General features: G+C 45.2%; 1 protein-coding gene across 4 annotated transcripts in view; it reads left to right on the top strand.

Annotated features, from left to right (window-relative positions):
• Positions 1-25157, top strand: part of ASPA (aspartoacylase) — a 233940-nt gene that overhangs the window by 121590 nt on the left and 87193 nt on the right. For all 4 annotated transcript variants that reach the window (XM_069226348.1, XM_069226347.1, XM_069226351.1 and 1 more), the window contains exon 5: positions 9501-9610. In XM_069226348.1, coding sequence (XP_069082449.1) covers positions 9501-9610 — 110 coding nt within the window. The remainder of the gene's footprint in view (positions 1-9500; positions 9611-25157) is intronic.

Genomic DNA, 25157 nt, shown 5'->3' with positions numbered 1-25157 from the left:
CAGGCCATTGAGTGAAATTTAATCAGTCTGCTGTGTCCATATCCTTGGTCAGTGAACTAGAATTGACTGGTCTTTTGCTTCTTTGTTGTAGGGAGTGATACCTTCACTGTAGAGGGAGATATTTGGTGATTTTCAGAAGGGCGGAGGTCCACTGGGTTTTTGTAGAGTCCGTCAAATGTCCATGCAACCCCTCAGCGGTGATTATCAAGTCCTGGGTGCCGCAGGCAGGATTTAGTGCCATTTTCCTTGTGAAGCAGGAATGCAGTTCTCAAGCCTTGTGTCTTATTTGTTGCTGGCCTTCTTGTGACATTGAAATCTGATCGGCAGGTCTAAGGGTGCCCACTAAATGCTGCATCTAGTGGGCGTTTAGAAGAGTACTTCATAGTGGCCAATGGGTCATGTACCTTAGGGTGGCCACACACACTTTGTGACCACTTCTTGTAGGCAGAGGTCACTTCCCTATCCCTGATAGGCTATTTCCCCACCATGCAAGATGGAGGAAAATGAAATGGAGAGGTTACCTCACATGCAACACCTTAGGATTGGAGCAAGCTGGGGTTGGCCACTCCGCCTGCCCTTTGTGCATTTGCCCGCTGTTGCTCCCTCTAAAAGTGGGGGTTTGTAACAAGGACAGCCATCTGGTGCTAAAAACAGGACTGGGGGTCGAGTTTCAAGGGCAGCAAGCCCTTTGAAGCTCATAGGCAGGGCTTTCCACATTCCTGGGGGAGGAGGTGTAACACCTCTGCCCAGGAAGGCCTTTGTTCTCTGGGCCCAGGGAGCATAGGCTCTCACCCCATGGTTCCAGAATCTTGTCTGGTGATGGCAGACAGGTTTTGACTGCTCAGCAACCATGCCAGGGTTAGTTAGCTTTTGCCAGAAGTGGTCCTTGGGTATATTTTTCAATAAATCCAATACAGGCACCAGTTTCGATTTTTCATTTTGAGTTATTTGATACCAAACAACCCAGGGTTCAGAGTGCCCATCATGTGGCTGTGAAACTCGTTCTGACCACTGTCCAGCACATGCATGTAAAAAGGCTGCATTGTTAAAAAAGAAAAAGGGAGCACACTGCCTTGTATTCAAGTGGAAAATAACCCCAAGGCATCATGGTAAATGCAGTCATTTAAATATAAATAGCGAGAATTTTTCAAAAAAATGATTCACCCTAAGTAGGTGCAGCAAGTGCTGCATCGCTGTAGAAAGTCTTTCACCAGAGGTAGGTGCAGCGAGTGCCGTATCTCTGGATACGTGTTTCTGGCTTTCGGCCGTCATCAGCAGAGACCGTATGTAACTGAAGGGGTCGCTTGAAATGCCGCCAAACGTCTTCACAGGTTTTGTACCACTCAGTAGGCGCACAGGTGCATCGCCAGTGCTCGTCAGCAAGTGGCTCATGGGGGCCGTCATTTAGACATCCAAAAAGAAAAAGGGAGCACACTGCCTTGTATTCAAGTGGAAAATAACCCCAAATGCAGTCATTTAAATATAAATAGCGAGAATTTTTCAAAAAAATTATTCACCATAAGTAGGTGCAGCACGGCCGAAAGCCAGAAACACGTGTCCAGAGATACGGCACTCGCTGCACCTACCTTAGGTGAAAGACTTTCTACAGCAATACAGCACTTGCTGCACCTACTTAGGGTGAATATTTTTTGTGAAAAATTCTCGTTATTTTTATTTGAATGACTGCATTTACCATGATGCCTTGGGGCTATTTTCCGCTTGAATGCAAGGCAGTGTGCTCCCTTTTTCTTTTTGGCTGCATTGTTCACTTACTTTGTCCCAGGTTTGGCAAGGACACACCTCTTTGTATCTCTGTTTTGGGTGATCTGTACTAGAGACCACACTGCTGTGAAGAGGCATTACCCCACAGAAAGGCTGCACCTACAGAACTATGTAGAGAGGTACTTGAAAAGGAAGCCACCCTACACCAGTTATCCTGCCCGCTCCTCTTGTTTTGATCCTTTTAAATCCCTGTTTCTAACACAAATGAGAACAACAAAAGAATGTGCTTCACTTCTATCCCCTATAGCCCACCCACATTCTTTCACCTTGGTGTGGAGAGCACCTGGTGCATGCTGTGCCCTGGGTAGAGGGTTTGGCTCACCTTTAACACTGTGCTCTCTGATGACCTACAAGGACCCATGTGCCAGTAATGTTGCCTCAGAGGCCAAGCCCAGCTCTCATGCTCCAAGGAAACAGGAGGCTCTACCCTGGTGCCACAACCCCAAGCATTACCAATCGACCAGCCACCTGCCTAAACACACAAAGCCCTTGGACAACAGCCTGTGACTGTCCGTGGGACAGGAGGTGGTAGACAGATCGTGTTTCAAATCACCATTTGCTGGAGCACCACAGGCCCACTAGGCTGGGTTCAGTGCTTCTTGTGACTGCCAGCTATATATGGTTTACCCTTCTGCAGCTCACAGATTGTTTGTATCTTGTCCGTGCAGCTCTCTGCCACCACTCCTCAAACACTGCCAAACACAAAAACCACAGACTTAACAAAGCACCACGGTCCTCAGTGTGACAGGACTTGGGGTGCACGTAGCATGATTTATGGGTGTATTTGTGAGAAATGCTATATACTAGCTGCATTAAATACTCCAGATCCTTCATGAGGTACTCACCACTGACCCAGAAGCACCGAGACCAAAGTCGCTGCATTCTCTAGAGATACCTCTCTGTTACTTGCTTCCATCGCATGCATTGATGATCTGTATTCTGACAATGTAGCCAAAGTCTATGCGTAAAGCGCTAAGAAGGCCATTAGCTGACATACTTGGTGCTACACAAAGCAATAAAATAAATGTATATACCCATTGTGTCATGCATCTAATATACAGTGTTATGAGAGCACCAAATTAACTTGATATTTTTTTGTTTGCTTTGGGGTTCTTCCTACATGGTGAACAAGATGCCGGTCAGAGGGTTATTGATGCATTCGGTAAAGATTTGTTTACTACAAAGGTACTGACAGGTAATGTTACTGAAAAAGATGTACTGAGCCATAACGCAGAAACTCAAAAGAGCACTTGCTCAACCCAAGGCTCCTTCAAATACTAGAAGCCCCTCTGCCATCCCTACAGCTGATCGCCCGGCCACAGTGCACCTCTGATATTATGGTAAATGTTATGTTAAAAGCATTTATAGAGTGCGTTAAACCCGAGGACATCAAAGCGATGGCAGAGAACCGGTAGGACAACAGTAACACACATTCAAGACCATACGGAGTAAAGAGCCATGTTTTTCGTTGTTTTTTAAAAGTAGGCAAGGTATTGGTTTCGCAATGTGGGATGGTAGAGTGTTCCTTATCTTGGCCACTCCCACAGAGAAAGCTCTTTTGCCCCATTTAACTTTACGAAATCTAGGAACACCTACCAATTTATGCAAGGAAGATCTAAAAGATCTAGGAGGGACCTACCACCAAAACATAGCATTAAGGTATTCCATGTTCTGGAAGTGAAGGGCTTTATGTACCATGCATAGAGCTTTGAACACGATTTGCTTTCTAATAGGAAGCCAGTGGAGGGCACGCAGTCCCTCCCTCACCAATACCTGTCTAGGGATGTTCAGAATGAGGTGAGCAGCTGCATTCTCAACAACCTGCAACTTGTTAACACTTGTTAAGTTAGAGTTCAGGTATAAGGAGTTACAGTACTCCAACTGAGCTGTAATAAGCACAATGACAACCGCCTTATGTAACTCCTTAGGGATAAAAGGAAAAATCTTCCTCAAGATTCTGATGATATGAAAACAAGTGCAGGTTGTGCGGCTAGCCTGGTTGTCAAAACTCACAGAATTGTCAAATAAAGTACCCATGTTTTTGCAGATTTTAAAATTTCTCCAAAAGTTTGGCTGGAAAAGGGAGCGAGAAGATCCGGACGATAGTTCTTAAAATCGTCGGGAGAAGCGTTATATTTTTTCAATAAGGGAGTGATATGGCTCTTTCTAGGATATGGGAAAGATGCCTGATTGAATGATGCCACTGCAAATACTATGCAAAAAGCCAGCAATAGAATCGGGAGCCAGGTGAAATCTTTTGGCCGAACAGGGATCTAGTGGAGACCCAGATTTAGTGCTCAGAAGCAGCTCCTTGGTCTGCTGAAAAGAAATAATGGGAAACTCCACCAGTCTTAGTCCAGAGGAGTCCACAACAGCAGACAGGAAGTCGCAATCTAGAAAAAGGTCAAAGGTGGAATATAGATCCAGGATATTATTTTTGAAACAGGGTGCCATACCATCACAAAAAGCTTGGGCTGTGGAAGCCTGGTTCTGAGCGGGAGGGGAGATCAGGTCTTTGATAGTTTTAAACAGACGTTTGGAGGAATTGCTTGCTGTCCTACTTTATCAGTAAAAAGGTTGTTTTAGCAGCCTTGATAGCAATTTTATAGAGTGACAGCAAAGTCTTGTATTTAGCCTTTTCAAAATGTTTCCCCTCAGCACTGGTAGTAAGCAGTCACTGGCGCTCTTGCCAGTGACATTTCAGACGCAATTCCTTAAGTTCAGCCAAAAACCAGGGGGCAGATGGTTTGATTCTGGTCATAGTTTTAGTTCTTAAAGGGGCTATAGAATCTAAAGAGGAGGAGACCCACATGTCAAAACTTTCAGCAGAGTAACCCTGAGAAAACACTGTATGATGTTTGGATGCACTGAGGGCTTGCTCAAAATTAGTTGTGGTGATACTACTTTCATTTCTACAAGTAATAAGCTTAGAAGGGGATTTAATAACATTAGAATGGGCCAAAGAAATACTAAATATAATGATATGGTGATCTTTCCAGCTCAAAGGGCGAATTTCATTAATAAGGAGGTCAGGATAATTAGAAAAAATGCCTTCAAGGTTGTGTCCCGAGGGGTGGGTAGGCTTCCAAACTCTCTGGGACAGTTCTAGGTTCAGCATTGACTCAAGCAAAGCGACAGTGTCCTTATTGGGCGGCTTGTCAAAATGAAAATTAATATCCACTTGAATAATGGTAAGTCTATAATTTAAATATCGTTCAATAGTCTGTCCCCAAGAGTCTAAAAAATTGGCCCTTGTGCCAGGTGGTCTGTAAAATTAGAATCCCTGAAAAAGTGTCCTTCGTTGAGAGCTTTATTCCTCAAAAGGCTGCCTCAGTACTGACTTTGTTGTTGGGGGATATTGAATCCAACATACAGCTAAGTGTATTCCTGGAAATAATGGCAAGGCTCCCACCCACCCGGCCTTGACGGTCAAGCCTATAAATAGAATAACCAGGAGGGATAGCATCAATAAGGTCTGGGTTTGAGTCAGCTTCAGCCCAGGTCTCTGTGGTAAAGAGGCAATCAAGAGACTCAGTTAAAATTAGATCGCAGGTTTCAATATCATGTTTTATTAGCAAGCATGTGTTCAACAATCCACACCAAAGCTTCCCAGAATCTAAGACCAGCATACATGATGATTTTAGTCTGAGAGAAGCCTAGGTTAAGCGCCACCAATTCAATATTGGGCACAAAGAGAAAGTCACAGTTAGAAGTGAGTGAGGAGGGGGCCGGCACCATCTCCGCTAAATCAGTGAGAAGTGGCTGCTGCGGACTGGAGGGTGTCGGAAAGTTAAAAACAAAAAGGGCCCGCCAACACAACCCCACCAATGACAGTAAAGAGAACTGAAATTAGAACTTTAAACTAAATGTTTAGAAAAATGTGCACAATCAGATGCTCGCAACTGTAAATAGTTAGTGCATCGATTTAAAAGTTAAAGTATTAAAAGATGCTCACAGCACCTAAGGCTTGTAGCTGGAGCAGGGGAACCAGGGTCCTCTGTGCTGTTTAAAAGGTGAAGGACCGGAAGGTAGTGTGGCAACTAGCCTCCCGAAATGAGAAGTGGCTGCGATGGACCAGAGGGTGATAACAACCAGCAGATGCGGTCACACCACACTTACAACCCAACAACACAAAGGGACGCTCACTCATCGGGATTCCTTGGACGCATTGTGCACCCCTGCACAGGGCTTGCCGGTGAAGTGCAGGAGGCATAGCTGCTGCTGAAGTGGATCCGGGACTTCCTTAGTAAAATGTGATGACTGTGTCGGTGCAATTAACAGACACCAGGACTCATTCAATGGCGTTCCTAAATATGGATGTTTCAGTCCTGGTGCTGTAATATTATTTCCGTGGCCCATCCCTTGCTAACACCTGCTAAAAGTAAGCATTTACTTAAAGGTCCCATCAGCTAGATTGTCTGCACTTGGAGCTTAACTTGATTCTCTTCAGTACCTCTTTGTAGTCATTTGTCTTCAAAGGATTTGCCTTCATTAAGCCAGGAAATCTCAAGAAGCATATTCGCAGCGGACTCCACCAACGCTTCTGATGCACCCAATTCGAATGATGAACCCTATTCGAATGATACACCCAATTCGAACAAAGTGAACTATATACACCACCAGCCTCGCCACGAGTGCCCACAGGACTGAACCACAGTGCATGAGTGGACACTTAACCAACCTTCTGACTGTCACAGAGTCCGGACATCTTCCACACAGTGTTCGTGCCCAGCTGTACCTGGTTAAATCATGGACTCGTGCGGAGGTGTCTGGGTGCTCCCAGCTGCACCTGTCCCCTGCAATACTGCGACCTGCCTTCTCGAGGCCGAGAGACTGATGGTGGTGTTTTTGTTACTGTGTTTTATTTTACAGGTTGGACTTTGTTTTGTTCCTCAATAAAGTTTTGGAGGCATGTAGTGTCCTGCTGGACACGTTCTAGTGTTTTACCAGCCACTCGGCTGAGGGCTGGTCTTACATACATACCCCACACCCACCCAACACAGATACCACCAGTCAGGTGAACCTGCCAATAAAAAGGGCCGGGTGCACGTGCCCGTGGCCAGTTTGCAGAACCCTATCACTGTCATTTCCACCACATCCAAAACACTTTACAGCCTTAACAATGGCCATGAGACCAGGCCTCAAATAGAAGATACCACTATTTCTCCAAATTTCCTGGAGGGAGACAAGACTACTTTGCTTAAGTGTATGTCTCAATCAAAGGGCCCTCTCAGATTCGGAATGTTAGGATAATTCGCAGCCATGCTTTTTATGGAGCTGAACTGCTTATTGGTGCCCCACCTAAGCTCTACACTTTAATTGTGTCATAGATGATGATAAGGACAGGATTTCCCCAAAGAAATATAAAGCGAAAATGTCCTGATCTCTGACCCAAGGTATGATTTACTTAGAAGAACTAGAATTCTGGACAAAACTCAACACAAGGAAATATGAATACCTGCAGGTGCATAACTCATATTCAGGAAAGTAAGATATGAACAATGGGAAGAGCTAGATGTCCCACACACAAGACGAAATCAACGAGGACTTTCTGCTAAAGGGCACCAAACATTTACTGGCACACTAAACATCCTGCATGTCGGATAAGAAACTAATGAACTGGTTCAATTGCCTAAATCCAGTGCAAATTCAATGCACAAAACCGTGCTGAGAGTTCGAACTAATGGATTCAATTAAGAAGAACGGGCCTGCCAGCTATGTACCTTACTCAAAAAGTAGCCAATAGAACTATATGGTTGTAAACGTAGTATGATTTTGTGTAGTTGACTCTTGTTATGTCTGGTATACCAGGTATATCCCTTGGCGTTGTTGGAAATTCTATCGAGAATGATCAGTCCACACTGAGAATTTACAGACAAAACCTACAAATATTCCTATTAGAGGGCCTACGTTACAGATGCTTTGACATTGTGCCAGAGATGGGGATGACCTGAGTGAAAGACTTGTTCCGCTACCTTGATGTTATTTACTCTTACATAAAGAAAAAGAAATACATACAATTACCAACTCAGTCGATTTTTTAACATCCTTGCAGTGTCCCTAGCCGGGAGAGTGGGCATGACAAAAATGCTAATACTCCATATGTATCTATATTTATTCCAATGTAGCATGTACCCAACTATACTTAGAGCCAAAAAGAGAAGTGAAGACGGATGCGCTACAATTCAAGTACAATGAGAGAGGACTACAAGTCCTTGCCTTGGAGGCTTACGACCTTGCGCCCAACTGCTGTTTGCTGCTAGCTGGACTGGAGAAGAAAAGTCTCCATGGGGAGCTGCTGGGAACCGACTAACCACAACTGAACGTCAGATCACCCTCTTTGAATCTAAAAGAATAAATGAAAACACAACCCAACAAGAAAAAATAATGAGCATAACAGTCTGTTAAAGATCAGGATGCAACACAGCAGGTGATTTATATGCCACTAACTCCTTAACAACCCTAGACAGTGCCACCACAGCCTTTCAGCTGACAATTAGACAATTTTTACAATCCTTGGCTGTCTGTGAAGAAGTAGAAAGATCTGGTGTAGGACGCTAAATTCTCCCTTACCCTATCAGGCAATACCAGCAGATACACCAAATCAACCACTGCTGGTAAGACAAAAATATGATTCATACTGTGGGTTAGAATGTGCAGCTAAGCAATCTGAGAATGTCCTACAGCTAACACGCCAAATCTCCTCTATTGCTCGATTCGGCATTTGCTATTTCAATATATTACATACAAGGTACGTTAAACTGTTGGTGATACACAGAGACTCAAATAAGACACTAGCTGCCCAAAATATAAAAATACACTGTTTTTTTTTTATTTGGCTTGGACTGCTCTGCTAGGTCTTACTATCATATCGGGGTACAATGAAGAATAGATTACTAGAATATCTATGGGCAGCCATGGAGTGCACCCCCAGACCTATTTATTTGAGATTCATGTTAGCAAATGTCTTTGTAAAATCAAAAAGACATTTTTCCATATTGCACTCCTGGCAAGGTGTCGAATCTCAATACAAAGGGTGGTTCCAAAAGTCCACAAAATGGATACTGGATAAAAGATGTACAAGATTGGACAGTCATGGATAAAATAAAAATGAAACTAACAGAACGGATGATAAATTAGCTGAGGACATAAGACTCCCTGATAGGCAAATTCCTTCAGCATCCAACTCTGAAGCTATATATGTACTGGCAAAGAGCACTATTTATTTTCATATGCACTTGATCTTCCACACTTTATGGCAGGCGTGGGAGTTAAGGTTACATCTGTATCCTATTGTTTACAAGTTTTTTGACACGCTTAAGTGAGTTTCAACTAAGGTTTACTTCGAGTTCGGCATTTGACTATTCTTAGTGGTAAGCCATGTTCATCTCCAGTTTCCTCTGAACCTACAGTACATGTGTACATTTGGAGGAAAGTGCAGACAGCATAGGTTACTAAATAAAGAATGGCACTTATTAAAAAAAAGCCAAAAACAACATCAACCCTAGTTCTAGATTCATACATGACAACTTCCACAAAACATCATGTACCCAGTTGAGTTATTTTATGATTGATACACTGGTGGCTTTCACACTGATTATACATATCCCTGTATGCTGAGATATTTAATTCCGTTTTTTAGTTTACATAATGATACATTTATGTATAGCTTTATGATTGTTCATTATTCATAATTTTCAATTAATTTCCCTTTTCAGGACGAGAATTCCCCCCTTGTGAAATTGAAGTTTACAGAATATCAGAGAAGATCTATTACCCTAGGAATGAAGATGGTGAAATTACTGCTATTATCCACCAACATGTTCAGGTATATCGTGATTATTTGGCATGTAATATGTATGACTGTTTAGTGGAGATGTTTGGATGCTTGTAAAATTGCAGACTAATTATGCTTATTTAGTTTTGTGCCTTGGGAGTTTCACTTATTAACTGAAAAACACCTAATCAGATTAAAATACATATGTTTCAGAAATTCATTCAGATTAAAACAAGAAGAAATGTACTCAATTACTTAACTGTATTCTTTATTACCCCAAGTCGTGCTTTTCTGATCGAAGTTGCTACACTGTGAGATCCGTCAGTGCACAGTTTACTAGCATACTGTTGACAGACAAAAATACATGTGCAATTCATTATTGATACTTTAAAGAAAATATTCTCTTTGAAGATCTAAAACTAAGACGGCTCTCAATGTGACTGCTGCTTCTTCAAGTATCCTCTCAGCACAAGTTGATGTAAGACCGCTCCCTCCCCCACTATGGCGAAGGTGCGTCACCCCCCCTGCAATAGAGGAGGAGCACCACTCCCTACTGTCCCGGCAGCAACCGCTGCAAATCCTTTAACAACGAAAGGATAATAAACCCGGTTTATTATCCTTTTATTGTTAAAGACATTGGGGATGACAGGGACGAAGGGAGAGCAAGCACAGGCTCCTAGTCTGCGCAGGAGTGCCCTGACTGGGTGCTCCCAGCCAATCCTAACGCTGCTCTGAGGAGCATCAAGATTGGCCGCAGTGCAAACTGGGAGCCTGTGCCTGTCTGCTGCTGAGGAGACAGAGGATCCACGGTGTGGCGCGCAGGTACGTTTTTTCAATTTACGTTTTAGATTTATTAATATTCCCGCCCGTGTGCCGCCCTGCCCCTTGCACCCCCCACGAGCCGTGACTTAAGACCACACATGGTGTTGGAGGGCATTGGGACTGTGAAGTGGAGAAGTCAGGCTCAGGGTAATGGAGGTTATTAGTAAGTAACTGATCCATTACCCTACTCTTCCTTTTATGTCTCACAGGTTTTACACAATGATGGCATATAAAACAACGTTGATCACAGGGACGATAAAGACACCACATGCAAAATCCATTAATTTATTTCACACAGAAGTAAAATTAAGCCTTATATGTCTATAGCACCCTGGTGCAGCAATTTATATTAGCATATTAGAGAATGTGTTAAGTACAGGCTCTGTAGGTGGCAAGTAAGAAAATGAGCTGAACGTTCTCCCAGGAAACTGCTACTCCCTTAGTTGATCTTCATGGAACCAGTGGGATCATGTGTACATGAGCTTTAGCATAAGCTATGTTTATTGTGACAAACCACCAACTACTATGAGTTGGTGAAGTAGGCTGCACACCCTGTGTTGCCTCAAGTAATCAAGAAACTACCTAGCAGTTGCTGGACTCTGCCACCCATTCAAAATACATCACAAGCACCAATGGACATTCTCAGAAATATAAAAAGATCCCCTGCTGAGATAGAGGCACTGGGTTAAAGGAAGGCAACATACTCTTCTAAGACAATGACAGGATGAAAGAGGGTACAGAATGAAGAAGGAATGTGTCTGATAATAAGCATAAATACATCCACCAACATGGATGGAAGCCTAGTTTTTTCCATCCTCCAAGTTGTAAGTGATTGCTACCAGGAAAATTGTGCTGAAGAATGAGCTGAATGCATCAAACCAGGCAACAGTAAGTTACAGTGCCATCCTGAAAAATAAATAAACAAGTGAGAAGGACAGGATTACTCAGAACTCTAAAAGACATCAACAGCTTTACGGTCTATCTATGGATTCCTCCCTTGAGCTTGTGGGTTGGCTTGATTGAGGCCCATGTCACCAGGATCATGGCATTCATCAATTATCTATAAATCAATCAAATGGTGCCTCTGTTAACCTGATCAATGTCACAGATTGGAGATTGTCTCTTATTGAAGGTCTTGAGATAGGAGAATCATAGGACAGTTGAATTGATGCACACTTACTTCAAGATCTCTTACTGATTCCTGATGCAGAGCACCTTCACACTTCATTTTGAAACACGGAGAGCTACAAAAAGACCTAAGATCTAGATCCACATTACGAGGTGCCTGGAGCTGTATCCCCGTGGGTGGGTGGGGGATATGGCTCCGGGCAACAATAAGATTTCAAGTGACTCTGGCCCCAAAATTATCAATGTTCACACTCCAGACCTGATATTTACAGACCTTTAGTCATCTATGGTGTTGCAGAAAGCTGCTGTCTGGTCCCCGCCCACCTCACCCTTTCTGCATGGAGGATGCAGAAGAAGTCCCCTCCAGCTGAAAAAAAGGATTCTACTCTGTCACCACTGTTTGCCCCCCTTTAAACCCACCTGTAGCAAAGGAAAAAGCCTCTGTAACAATAATCATCTGCTTCAAGCAGGTGGTATATTTTTGCAGATTTAATACAGTTATTTTTCCTAGGGGGATGAGGGGTGCAAAGACATGTAAAAATGGATGTCCACCTGCTATACTCTATTCCCAGGGGAAATTGTTGTAATCCCCATTATCCCATGGGGAGATGCCACCCAATAGCACTGATTCCAGCCCCAGTATCTCCTCATGGAGAAAAGAGGGAACTTGTAATAGGGCCCATAGAGCGTAAAACCTGTGGGACACGGGTGTGATTGGAAAATTTGTTCCATAACCACGCCCAACTGGCACAAAAGCAGAGACCAAAATAAACAGGAGGAAAGAGAGGTATTCACAGAAATCAGACCTTTCCCTTCCTTATTTTCATCAACAGCCTTGAAGGGAGGGTGCCCAAGATGGATGCCGGGTCAGACACCTAATTGTGAGTGCCGGACCACCACGTTAAACTACTTGTCTACATCTCACTTACAGGCCACAGTGAAGGTGTGTGAATGGTGGTGTCCCGTCAGCAGACCCTGGAGGCATGCATCTTGGCACAGTCTGATTCCGCCGGACACCTCCAGTGACCCAACTAGCGGAGGAGTGGCTGCGGCCTGAACCCCCGGCTGTATCTTGTGCATAGCCTACAGGGTTTAGGTAGCCGTCGGGAGGGGCCCCTTGGTACAACTGTGCACTACTGCTGCAGTGGAGATGAGGGGTGCTGTGGCAGCCTGCCATGATGGCACTTCTGGGGAGCAAGGGGGCCTCCTGGGGTCTTGATGATCTGCATGTGGCAGTGGCTGGCAGCCCGAGATGAGCAGCGAGATGGTGCCTCCCTTTTCCACTGGGGGGTGACTGCGCAGGGGACCCGCTCTACAGGTCTGAACACTCGGGTGGACTCACACGCTCAGGGCAGTTTTTTCCCGTGGTGAGGGCCATCTAGCATACCCCTCAGGAGGGCCCCTGCCTGGGGACTGCAAATCTGAGGCATGCTTACGGGGAGGTTTGCTGCACCCACTGCACATGGTGTGAGACTTGATTTCCTCAACATGACCGAGCTGGGAAAGGAGTGTTCGCAATTGTGTGCTAGAAGACTGGGTCATGTCCTACTGGACTGCCCATCATTGCCTGTGCCATGCACGGTGCCTTCTTCAAAAGCTCACATGCTGCCTACTCAATGGTCCCTGGGGGCACACCAGTACAATTGCTGCCTTTTCTACTGCAGATACTGTGGGCTTAAACACCGACAGGAAACATGGTGATTCCGTGCCCACAAGTGCCATATCTTACAACTCGGGCTTCGCTTGGGTAGCTCGTGGCTCACAACACTGAGCGACAACCCAACTCAGGCTCCTTTCTTTGTTGGCTCCCCAATGCACAACACTTGTGACCTGACCTTGCTGTTCTCAATCATAATGGCTGAAGTAAAGGCAGGGAAAGGAGGGGATGGTGTCCATACACACACGTCTATGGATCCGTTGCAAACAGCAATAGAACTCATCTTGCAGGACCACTTAAAGAAATGTTCAGAACCCTTGACGGGTGTCAGTAGTCTTCGGTTTACCATAGAACCCAAACTGGACTCTTTGATGATTGAAATAAGGTTCTTGAAAGAGAATCATAAAAAGTTGAAAGACAGGGTGTAGGAAACAGAAAAGGACCTGGTCACTATGTGCCCCTCTGTCAGAGACCAACAGCAACAGATCAAGGCTCTGCAGAAGGAGATGGCACTATTGAGAGACAGGGCTGATGATTCTGAAGGCTGATCACAGAGGAATAACATCAGAGTGGTGGGCATCCCTGATGGGGCAGAAGGCCCCAGTATGGACCTGTTTCTGGAGAAGTGGCTGACGGAGGAGTTGCTGGGGGGGGGAAGTATCTTTACATTTTTCAGATAGAGAGGGCACATAGGATGCCCTCTTGTCCCCCAGCACCGGAAGTACTGGCAATTACAGAGACAGAGATAACATATTGCAATTGGCAAGCACCAAGGGCCCCTGGCAGATCAACAACAGCACCGTTACAAATTTCCTGGACCATACCATGGATGTCCGCGGATTCAATGATGCTGGCAATGTTTTACCAGGAACAATAGGGGCATTAAGCACAAGCAGCACTGCGGCAGTGGAGCAGTACTCTCTATCTAGACAAGAGGGCCATGGCTCTGATGATGATGATGGAACACAAAGAGACAACACACTGGTGGTTGCACCTCCAGAGGAGCTGAGATATGACCTGCAGATCACTTCTATGACTGTGGACCTATTTCAGTCTGCTTCAGTATTATAGATGGTTCATTTGTTTCCATTTTTATTCTGATGACTCTGTTGCATGGAGATTGATGGGTGCGGGAGCTGGAAGGGGCAGACGCTTGCCAACGATGCTCTACTGAGAGGGTGGATATCTATATTAATATAGCAGCAAGGGATGCATGGGTGTCAATTCACCAAAATGCCAGGGAGAGCGGAAGTGACATCACGCGCCCTTTGACCTCCACTTTCACTCACAGATACATAGGCACACACACACATTCTCACTTAAACACACACTCTCTCACATAAACACACTCTCACCCGCAAGCACGCACAAAACATACATCTAAAAGCATTTGTACTTACCTCAGCTGCCATGGGATTGCAAATTCACATTTTTACTATACTAACAGTGAATAATATTTTATTATTCACTATTAGTGTAAAAAACAAAATGACAAAAAACAGAGTGGGGCCCCAACTGACGCCGATAAGGAAGAGCTGCCACAGTGTTGCTTTCACTGATTGTATTGCCTCTGAAGCCAGGGGTAGCAAAGGCAGTGTCAGGGGTCGCAAAGGGCAGGCCAGGGGTCGCATCTGTGACCCCTGGTGACCTCTAAATGATGTCCATGGAGGGATCCGGACTGCCGGATTTACCAGTGACTGCTTGTATTACCCCCATTACCAGATAGACTTTGTAGTAGTTGCTGAATCATTGATGGCATAAAGTGGCTGTGACCGATTGAGGGTGCGGCTGGGGTGTAGGGTTCATTAGGGTTTGTTAATAATGTTTTTTGCTTTCAGTTTTCTTGACAGATTACTTAGGGGTTCATTATGTTTTGGGCGGGATGCCCTGCCACCAACCGTGCCGGCGGTCAATGGAAGACTGTCAGTGGCGGCGGCCAGCATCCTGCCAAATAATGACGCATGGAGCCTCACCACCATTGATGGCCGTGAGGCCCACCATGTGCCATGCTGGTGGTCGGTGGCCGGGGTGGATGCTGCTCCACTCTGACCGCCACGTCAGTCCATACCCGGCCACACCTATAATGATGCATTCATAGGCGTGGCGGTGTATGGAGAGGCGGCGATGGAGGAAAGCAGCATCCAGGGAGCCCATTCCCTGCCAGAGCAGCGCAACGGTAGAGGCAAGTGCTGTCTGAGTGGGAAAGGGGGAGGGAGGTGTGTGTGTGAGTGTGCGGGTGCATGCAGGTTTGCATGAGTGTATGTGTGTCTGAGTGCATATATGCGTGTGTGCATGTAGGTGAATGGGTGCATGTGGATGTGGGTGATTGGAGTTTGGGGGACCTGTATGTAGGGATGGGGGTGGGGGATGGTGAGGGTCGAGCTGGGGGGCCTACATGGGGTTTTGGGGGTGGAGGGTTGGGGTGTCGGTTTTTGGGGTTAAGGGGGTGGTGGCGGATCTAGTGACTTGGAAGGTGTGTAGGTGTAGTGGCAAGGGGGGGGCTGGCGTGTCACATGTAGGTGACAGGAATGGTTATTCCTGTCACCTGTATGCTTTCCGCCCGGGATTTCCTACTGAGGTATCCCGCCAGGAAATCCCTGGTGGAAATGGGATCAAAATACCACCACCAGTCTGGCCTCCACCACCAGGTCCAATGTGCCTACAGTCGTACAGACGGTCAAATCTGGCCTGGCGGTTGGTGGTAGTGAACTGACTACTTTGCAGCCAGTTCACTACTGTGTTTAGAATATGGCTGTCTGGACCGCCATGCCGTTTGCGGTATTGACCACCACCGCCAGCGTAGACAGCCATGTTCATAATGATCACCTTAGTCTCCCTGCTGCAGCGCTTGATCCCCATACTGTGTCTAGTGGCAGGAGCTGTTCACTACACACAACTTATATGGCTTCCAGGGAATATACTATAATGACATGGAATGTGAGAAGTATGGACAACTATAGCAAATGTCATAGAATCTACTCATCCCTATGGAGTTTTACTCTGGCTAGCCCCTGGGGTGCCTTACATTGTTGAACACACCTTAGTGGGTCCAGAGGGCTGTTATGTCATTGTAGAGGGAGCACTAGATGGGGAACCCCTCACGTTTGTGGTATTATATGCACCGAATGTGGGGCAACTTTTATTTTTTAGCTCTCTTATGCTGCCTCTTCTCCATTCCCCGCTCTCCCCTTCTTTTTGGTGTAGAGATTTTCATTGTGCCCCGAATCTTACATTAACTAGGTCCTCGTCCCCAATTTCAGGAGCACAATCTCACACTAATGCCCGACAATTACACCAAGGGGCTCTTAATATGCAGGATATTCGGTCTCAATATCAGAAGGCCTTCTGACGGTTATCTACTTTTGTTTATAAAGAGTACACTAAATGTCAGCATGACTTGGGGTACAAGGCCAGAAGCTTACTAGCCTGGCTGTTGCATTCGGATTGCATCCATATAATGCCATTATTGCAATTTGCACATTTGCGGGGTGTCTAGTGATACACATCTGTGGGGTCTATAGTGAATTCCCGAATGGCCATTGATAGGGAATTTGAAACATTACTAGACTCTTTACTGAGAGCCCCTGGGCATACCTTCAGAAGTGATCTCTGAGTACCGTGATCCTCTTGTCATGCCCCTCCTTATCCATTATTATGGCAGGAGTTGGATGACGCCTGACACTCAAAGAGGTCAAAGAGGTCCAATTGGCTATCAAGCAGATAGTGTGGGGCAAACCTCCTGCTACTGATAGACTATCCCTAGAGTTTTATGCCACATTCTAAGCCTCCTCCACTCAGAGACTTTTGCAGCTCTTCAAGAAAGTTGGAATTCAGGATAACCTACTGGATTGCATGCAGGAAGCCCTGATAACAGTCCTCCTGAAACCCGGTAGAGACCTGCTTGAGGTAGCCTCCTATTGTCCCTTTTCTTTACTTAACCTTGACTACAAGGTGTTGAGTAAGGCTCTGGCGAATAGGTTGACCCCCATGATCTACTCAGTAATCTATTCAGATCAGAATGGGTTCATTACATGCAGGAACACGTTTTTGAATCTTCGCTGTTTATTTGGAGTTATGGAGTGGGCACACTGCACTGATACGCCTGGATGGGTGGCCTCACTAGGGACTGGGACCCTAGTTCTGCAGGTGGGTCTGAGTCCTTTATGAACATCCAGTGGCAAAGCAGAGTCATTTCAGATAGTTTTGCTGTTGAATGGGGGACTAGGCAAGGATGCCCTGAGTCTCCCTTGTTATTCACTCTGGCCATGGATCAATTGGCCTGTGTGTTACAGGAGAGGACAGATGACTGGGAGTCCACCCTAATATAGTTTTGATGTATTCTAATGATACTCTGATATACCTGTGGGCAGACCTCACACTATTTCCGGAAGTTATTTCAAGGTTAGATGCTTTTGGACGCATCTCTGGGCTTCGGATCAATTGGGGGAAATCCTGTCTCTTTCCTTCATTGCAGACACGTAAACACTTGCACCACCCACTTGGAAATATCCCTTTACTGTGGAAATATGACACCTTTAGATATTTAGAAGTCCAAATAGATCACTCTGAACAGGACTTGGTGGAAGGGAACGTGGGGAAGGCCTTGACCTCGATTCAACAGTCACTACCCTTTTGGACACAGCTGCCCCTTTCTCCTATCAGGAGAGTGTCTATTGCTAAGATGTTAATTCTTCCACGACTTCTGTGTTTTGGTGCAGTGCTACCAGTGATATTGAAGAAGTAATTATTTGCAGAGTTGTAACTCATGCTGGTGTCACTTATTTAAGCTACTAAGAGGCACAGGGTTAAATTGGTCACTTTACATGCTACCTTAGAGACCGGCCAGTTCAGTGTCCCAATTATGAGCTTTATTAACCGCGGCTCAACTTTGGTGGCCTCAAATGGTTACAAGACCCCTCTGCTCCAGAGAGTGAAATGCTGGGGGTTGATTTTAGGGACATGACATTACTGGAATGGCCCTTCTTACTGTACTATCCCTAGAACTTTGTTGAGGGTGGCAACATGGTGCTGGCAGAAATATATACTCCATGGTGGTATGCACCTAGCCTCCCCATCTGGGCACCACCCCAATGCAGGCAGCTACCAGAGGTCTCTCAGGTGGATGCCTGGACCGTGCAGGATACATGGCATGGAGGGACATAATAGTGGAGGGCAGGCTTTCTACTTTTGTGAACCTAACGGAGGGGAGCACATTGGACTGGTTAAATTTCTCCTCTATTCCGTGCTCTGTGAGGTGGCAGGGAACTTATGGACCATGTAAATGTAGCTGGTACATTGAAGTTGATGTTAGCACTGACAGGATTGACGCGGGCTGTTGCACACACTTATGGAGCCTTATTGGACGTTGCAGGCATTTGATTCCTGGCTCTCAAGGGTTGGTGTGAGATGAAACTATCAATGGACAAGCAAGATTGTATGTGGCGGGGCTGCCTGGGCCCTATTAGAATGGTTTCACGAAATGCCCGGTTCAGGTTTACGCAATTTAATTATTTACATCACAAATGCCTCTCCCCTGATAGGACTGCAAAAAAGTAGTCAGGTGCCAGAGCATCATGCCCCAGATACCAGCATGCAGACGCAGATTTTCTCCACATGGTGTGGTTTTGCCCGTAATAGAAGACTTCTGGCAAAATGTAACGTGGTTTTGTCCCGTAATAGAGGACGTCTGGCAACATTTAACGTGATGTATATCAGAAATCACTGTATCTATTTTACCATGTCACTCTGTGCTTTGTCTTATTCATACGGGTGTGGTGACGAACAGAGCAAAACAGTTGAGGTGGTTTCAAGGCCTGGCACTTACTTGTACTAGCACAGAGACGTATTGCCTCACCCTGAAGGTGATGTATGCTCCTCTGATTATCACATGACAGAATCATGTGATTCGCTGGGCCTCCGCAGAGCTTTCGGTACGGGCCGGTGCTAGAGAGAGAAGTACACCTGAATATCATTATTGAGATGAAGGACTGTCACACCATGTAGAAGAGTGTCAAAACAGAAAAGCTGAAACAAATTGCTCAAAATCCCTTTCGAGGTCAAAGGGGCATGGAGTATAGTCTTGCTCTTAGAACAACAAAACGCAGTAAATGAAAATCGTTACGACATGTTGTCATTTCAAAGCTCCAGCATCAGCAAAACCACCCTTGCCTCTTCAAGACAGAAAGTCCATGGACTGGTTTAATACAGGATTTTAGGAAACACTAGGGGCCAGAGTTAAAAGAAACTGGTGCAGCGCAGTGCTGGGCCAAAATCAGCAGCACTGCACTACATCACACCATTTTTTAAATGCAGGATCGTGCCGTATTCACAAGAATACGGCACAGCCCTGCGTTTTCCCCCTGCGCCGGGGCTACATTAAGCTGCCTGTGCCAGTGCAGGCATCCTTGCATCATAGTGCAAGGATTATGCATTTATGTGCAGGAAGGTACACCAAATGGCGATTTGGCACTTCTATGTGTACTGCAGAATGCAGCACACATAGAAGTACCAAAGCGTTATTTTTGAATGATTGTTTATGTGCAGGAAGGGACACCTTCCTGCAGATTAACAATCATCCATGGCATTTAGCTTCTTCTTTGTGTACTACAGAATGCAGCACACATAGAAAAAGCAAAAAACGAGGAGGAATAAAAGCATTCATTCTCGTTTTGCCATGCTAATGCCACCCCTGGGGTGACGTTAGTTTTTGGCGCTGCCACAGATTTACGATTTCTCATGAATCTGGGGCAGCGTCAAAAGCAATGGGTGTTGCAGTGGAACACCCACAGCAACACCCATTGCACGCCCCTCTGATACAGTAAACTGCATTGTAGGGGCCAATATTTACAAGAAGGCGTAACGCCGCAAAAAGTGGCGTTACACCTCCTTGTAAATAGGGAGCAGTGGTTAGCGCCACCGAAGTGTCTCAAAAAGTGACACTACGGTGCCGATAGGGCCTTGTAAATCTGGCCCTAGGTTCTGACATCTAACTAAGAAAGACTTTGTCATATTCAGAAGGAGTATTTGGAGTAGATCACCTACACCTTCCTGAACTGCTAATGGTTAGATGTCAAGTGGATCAACCAGGTTGTTCAGACCCTCTAGTAGCATATATGAGGTAAAAGAGGAGTGCACATTGAAAATGGTCTACCTGCAATGTGAACCCCACCATTCTATGCTCCTGCAAATGTGGAGAAGTGACATCGACTTTAGGTGGAGCATCTTCGCAAACCTGCTTATCATTTTGACTCAATAACTAATCAAAAATGCTATGACATGGTACGCATCAGGAAAGAAGAGAACTGAAACAAATGGCTTGCTTATTTGGTATTATTTATAATGCCCTTGAGAATTACGTGATTCTTGCTAGTGATTCCCTTTTGGCCTCAGAGTTATTATGTATCATGAAAAGGAAGCAGGGCTGAAAAATTAGATAAAGTCGGTCTGGTTAATTTTGTCTAAAACCCACCAGTTAGAAAGAGAGATTTGTTGGCAAATTCTAAGGGAACCAATTTAGCATATTTCACTGGGGACAGATGGATCCCTGATCTGGGTGAAGATTAGCTGGCATATTGGGGATCCAGCTGGTTCCCCCTTCATTTCAGCACCGATTGTCTCTAAGCAAGTTGTTTTGTTTGAATCGAAGCTCTGAAATTTTGAGTGTGTCCTGGTGTAAAGCACCTGTCAGAGTAAGAACTGCAGACATGGGAACTTACACAGGCACATTTACAAAACAGTTTCTAGTTACACTGTAATATGATCACGACAGATACTCTTAACTCCTGCATTTGCAGACATTATACGTTTGTGGAACCTTTAAGCTAAAATAGAACACACTTATTATGCAATAATGAAATTCTTTGCAAAACATATGACCATCAGATCAATAATTTTAGAAAAACCGTCCTTGATCATAAATATTTTAAGCCCTAGCCTTCTCTACTTGCTATACTTATTTGGTTTAGTGAAATAATACATTTCAAAATGTTAAGGCAAAGCCCCATGTTATCTTATGTTTCTTCGTATCAGAGTTAATTCAGATTTAAAAAGTGCGTAGCACAGTCACCGAGCACGCTGAATTCTTTACTTAAGCGTTGTTGTTTTTAAACTAAACGGATTTGGGGATTTTAGTGTTGAATTTTTGAAACTTTTTTAACTTTTCAAAAATACTTTTTGCACTTTATTGTTGAGAGCGTGGGGGCGAAGCAGGACATTTGGAGACACCATACTGGTCAGTACTTCAATTGTTTTCATGCAGCTTCTGCATTAAATGAAGCCCTATGCGTGGACCCATTCGGGACATAGTGACACACATTTAAGTACTGTAAAAAGCCATTTATTTAGGACCGGATTGCATATTGTAAACATGACATTTAACATGATCTGAGATTCAACTTCAACTTTTGAAACACCACCCTTTTGAAACTTCCCCCAGTCTTCCTTTTCACTCATTTCCCCACTGTTCCTCCGTTCACCCAGCCTCCACTTCGATTCACTCACATATCACCCTTTTCCTATTGTCCCCTGCCTGCTCCGGACATCCCCATGCTGTCATCCTTCACCTGCTTCTTTTCCCCCCTGGAAGGGTGTCCAGGCCCACATCTGACTCTCCACCCTCCCCATCTACTGCCACCCAGCACAAGCCCTTTAGGCATTTTGCTGCACCACCAGCTGCCCCACACTGCACATCCTTACACAGAATCTCAGAGTACCTTGATTTGATTTCCTCAGGAACGGAAGATAAATCCTCAGACCAAACCCAGACTACTCGCAACAAAATCGAATCTCCATATTGAGCACTGTGGAAGGGGAAAGGGGAATGGGATTCAGAGAAACTGCCTCAGAGATGATGTTTCATCAAATACTCAGTCTGCTACTCCACGTCTTGTCTGACTGGATAACGGCACCTGAAATATCATATTCACAATTACTAGGGACACAATATTAATTGTTACTATGCTTTCTTATTAATTTACAATTAATTCTTTCTGACTTTCAATATTATACTCACTCACCCTGAGCTCCCTGAGGTTTTGCCTCTCTCTGTCTATGTAAATGTTTGTTATGGATATACCAATGAACTTCGTGGAATAGTTCTTTATGTAACATGAAGAGTTGTCTGGTGCTTGACTCTTATGAAAAGATTTTCAGTTCTGGAAACATTTTCTTAATAAGTTTTTACTACTCTGCTGTGTCGCTATACATATATATATATATATATATATATATATATATATATATATATATATATATATATATATATATATATATGGTTAATTGTTATTTTATTGTTGCATAGTCGAGGTAATGAATCCTCTGAACTGTCTTTGAATTATTGTTGTTGTCTCAAAGTAGCTTTCGTGCTGGACATAAACAATGTGTGTTGAACTTCCAAATGAAGGGGATCATTATGAACCCCAGCGGAAAAGCCCGCCACCGGCATGGCGGGCTGAACCGCCATATAATCACCCACCGCCAGGCTGCCTCCGACAGGCAGCCAGATGATGGACGGCATCATTATCCGACAGGGCAGAGCTGCTGTCCCTTGGATAATGATCCCATTTCCTCCAGCCTTTCCCTGGTGGGTTTCCCTGCCAGGGAAAGGCTGGCAGGAGGGGTGCTCCAGGGCCCCCCTGGGGGCCCCAGCACTGCCCATGCACTTGGCATGGGCAGTGCAGGGGTCCCTGTGCAGTGCCCCATTGCGCAGGTCACTGCCCGATTTATGGGCAGTGATCTGCGCGACGGGTGCAGCTGCACCCGCTGCACAGAGGCATTGACAGCGCCTCCATGTGGAGCCGCTTTCAATGTCCCAGCAGAATGTTTATAATATGGCCGGCGGGGTTCCCAGGGGGGCTGGCGGTCAGTAGAATGACCGCCGGCCTGAACACGGCGGTGAAAACTGCAGTGTTCATAATGAGGGCCGAAGTCTTCTTACGTTCGTTGTTATATATATCTGTGACTAGATTAGCGGTTTGTCATTTAAATATCTAAATGTTCTTCAAATGTTTCTTGACTGTCCTTTTCAACTAAAGATTCTTTAACACACTTGAAGACTTTCTGAATCAGTTAATGCCTTTTCTCCATGAATTATTAATATCTGCCGATAACTCGTTATCAGTAAAACTGCATGCAGAGTCTAGTATTTCCTCACAAAACGTTTACCTCAGAAGACGCGCTCTCTTTGCACATCTGGTTCCTGTCAAATCGCAGTTGAAGTGCAAAGCTGCAGTCACTGTAACAGCACCTGATTTTTTACTTGGGGTGGTGGACGCGCTGCACCCCTTCCACAGATTTCTTCCTTTGCCTGGTGATTGGCAGGCATCGACCGTTGGTGCCACCCGGTGCGCTGTGGAACATGTAGGGGGCACCATACCTACCCAGGCCTGGTCTAATACACCAGGCCTGAGCAGGTCTGCCCTGCCGGCTTCACCCCCAAGACGAGAAGCGCAGCCTGCACCGCGTCACCGTCATGGGCTGAAGCCATTTAGCTGCGCTATCCCTATTCTTTTACTACACCTACCAGCCAAACCTCTGACAGCGCGATGGGCAGGTGCAGAAGAGGCCAGTCCCTCCCCTAACCCCCTTTTATGTACCATCCCCCTAATCCCTCCCCCATGTACCTCCCCGCCAATCCCTGTCCTCTCCTGCTACTTCCCTTTCCGAAAGCTCCCATGGAGAGACTAGACTGCGTCTGCTCTCCATGGGGCCCTCCATTCTAGTGTGTAGCGCAGCCTCTGAGCATGTTGATTTCTTAACTTTTGATTTTCACAATTGAGGCATTTTTGTTTGTAAACTAAATTCATTTGGGGATTTTAGGGTTGAATTATTGGAACTTTTTAAACATTTCAAAAATACTTTTTGCACTTTATTGTTGAAAGCGCAGGGGCGAAGCTGGACATTTGGAAATGCCATATTAGTTTGTACTCTAGTTTTTTATGAGACTTCAGCATAAAATGAAGCCCAGGATGCAGGTGAGCAGCAGACGTGTCACTGGTGTACCAAAGGCACTCCAGAAGCAAGCCATCTGCTCCCATCCACACCCAGACGGGACCAGGGGTCAGGAACCCTGGTAGAACTTTGTCAGGTAAGCTGATCTATTCTGCCACTCAACTCTCTACACTGAGGGGCTCGTTCAAGATTAGTTGTTTGCACTCTATCAATATCGTAAGGGGGAAACCCAATGTAAATCTTGTTTGACACACCTTCCCTCAGCTTGCAATTTAAGAACTGTGTATAAGGATAAATCTAATCATAATTTGTTCTTAGTCAATTGTAGATCGCTTCCCTGCCATACACTGGAACTTTTCTTTTTTAAGGGACTATAAACCAGATGTCATCTTCCTGATGGAAACCTGGCTCCATCTGGATTCAGGGCCAGATTTAGCATTTGCCCTCCCATCTGAGTACTACATCTGTAGGCAAGATCGAGAGAACAAGAGAGGGGGAGGAATTGCTGTAATTCTTAAGGTGGACTTTTGATGACGCACAGAACCGTGCCAACTTCCTTGCTATGAACCACAACTTTTTCTACTGCAATGTCCTCTACCTTAAGTTTTCTGGAATCCTTATATACCAGCCTCCAGGTCCTAGTAGAGAGTTTTTGCAGGCCTTCCCGACATAATAGTCAGTTAGTCTAACTCCTAACCCAATTTTACGGCACTGGAAGACTTTAATATTCATTTAGAACCACCATGGCCCTTTCAGATGGACTCCTGCAAGATCTTGCAGCTATACAGTTTACTCAAATGGTCCCAGAGCCCACACATGAAAAAGGCTATTTACTCAACCCTGTTTCCACTAACAACCCTTGCTTAAAAGTACACAAACCTTTTCCAGTAATGTGGACCGACCACTTTAGGATCCCACTGGTCTTAGAAATCCTGGCCTTAGACAACTTGGTAGACTTAGTACACGTAAAGACCGACCCTGGGCAAGTCTGCAGCTTGATGACTGGAAACAAACTCTTAATAATACCAGGCCTGTATTGGATCT

This window comes from Pleurodeles waltl, chromosome 3_1 (assembly GCF_031143425.1).
Source record: "Pleurodeles waltl isolate 20211129_DDA chromosome 3_1, aPleWal1.hap1.20221129, whole genome shotgun sequence".
Classification (NCBI taxonomy): domain Eukaryota; kingdom Metazoa; phylum Chordata; class Amphibia; order Caudata; family Salamandridae; genus Pleurodeles; species Pleurodeles waltl.
Note: the sequence above shows the minus strand (reverse complement) of the source record. Positions and strands in the feature narration are given on the sequence as shown.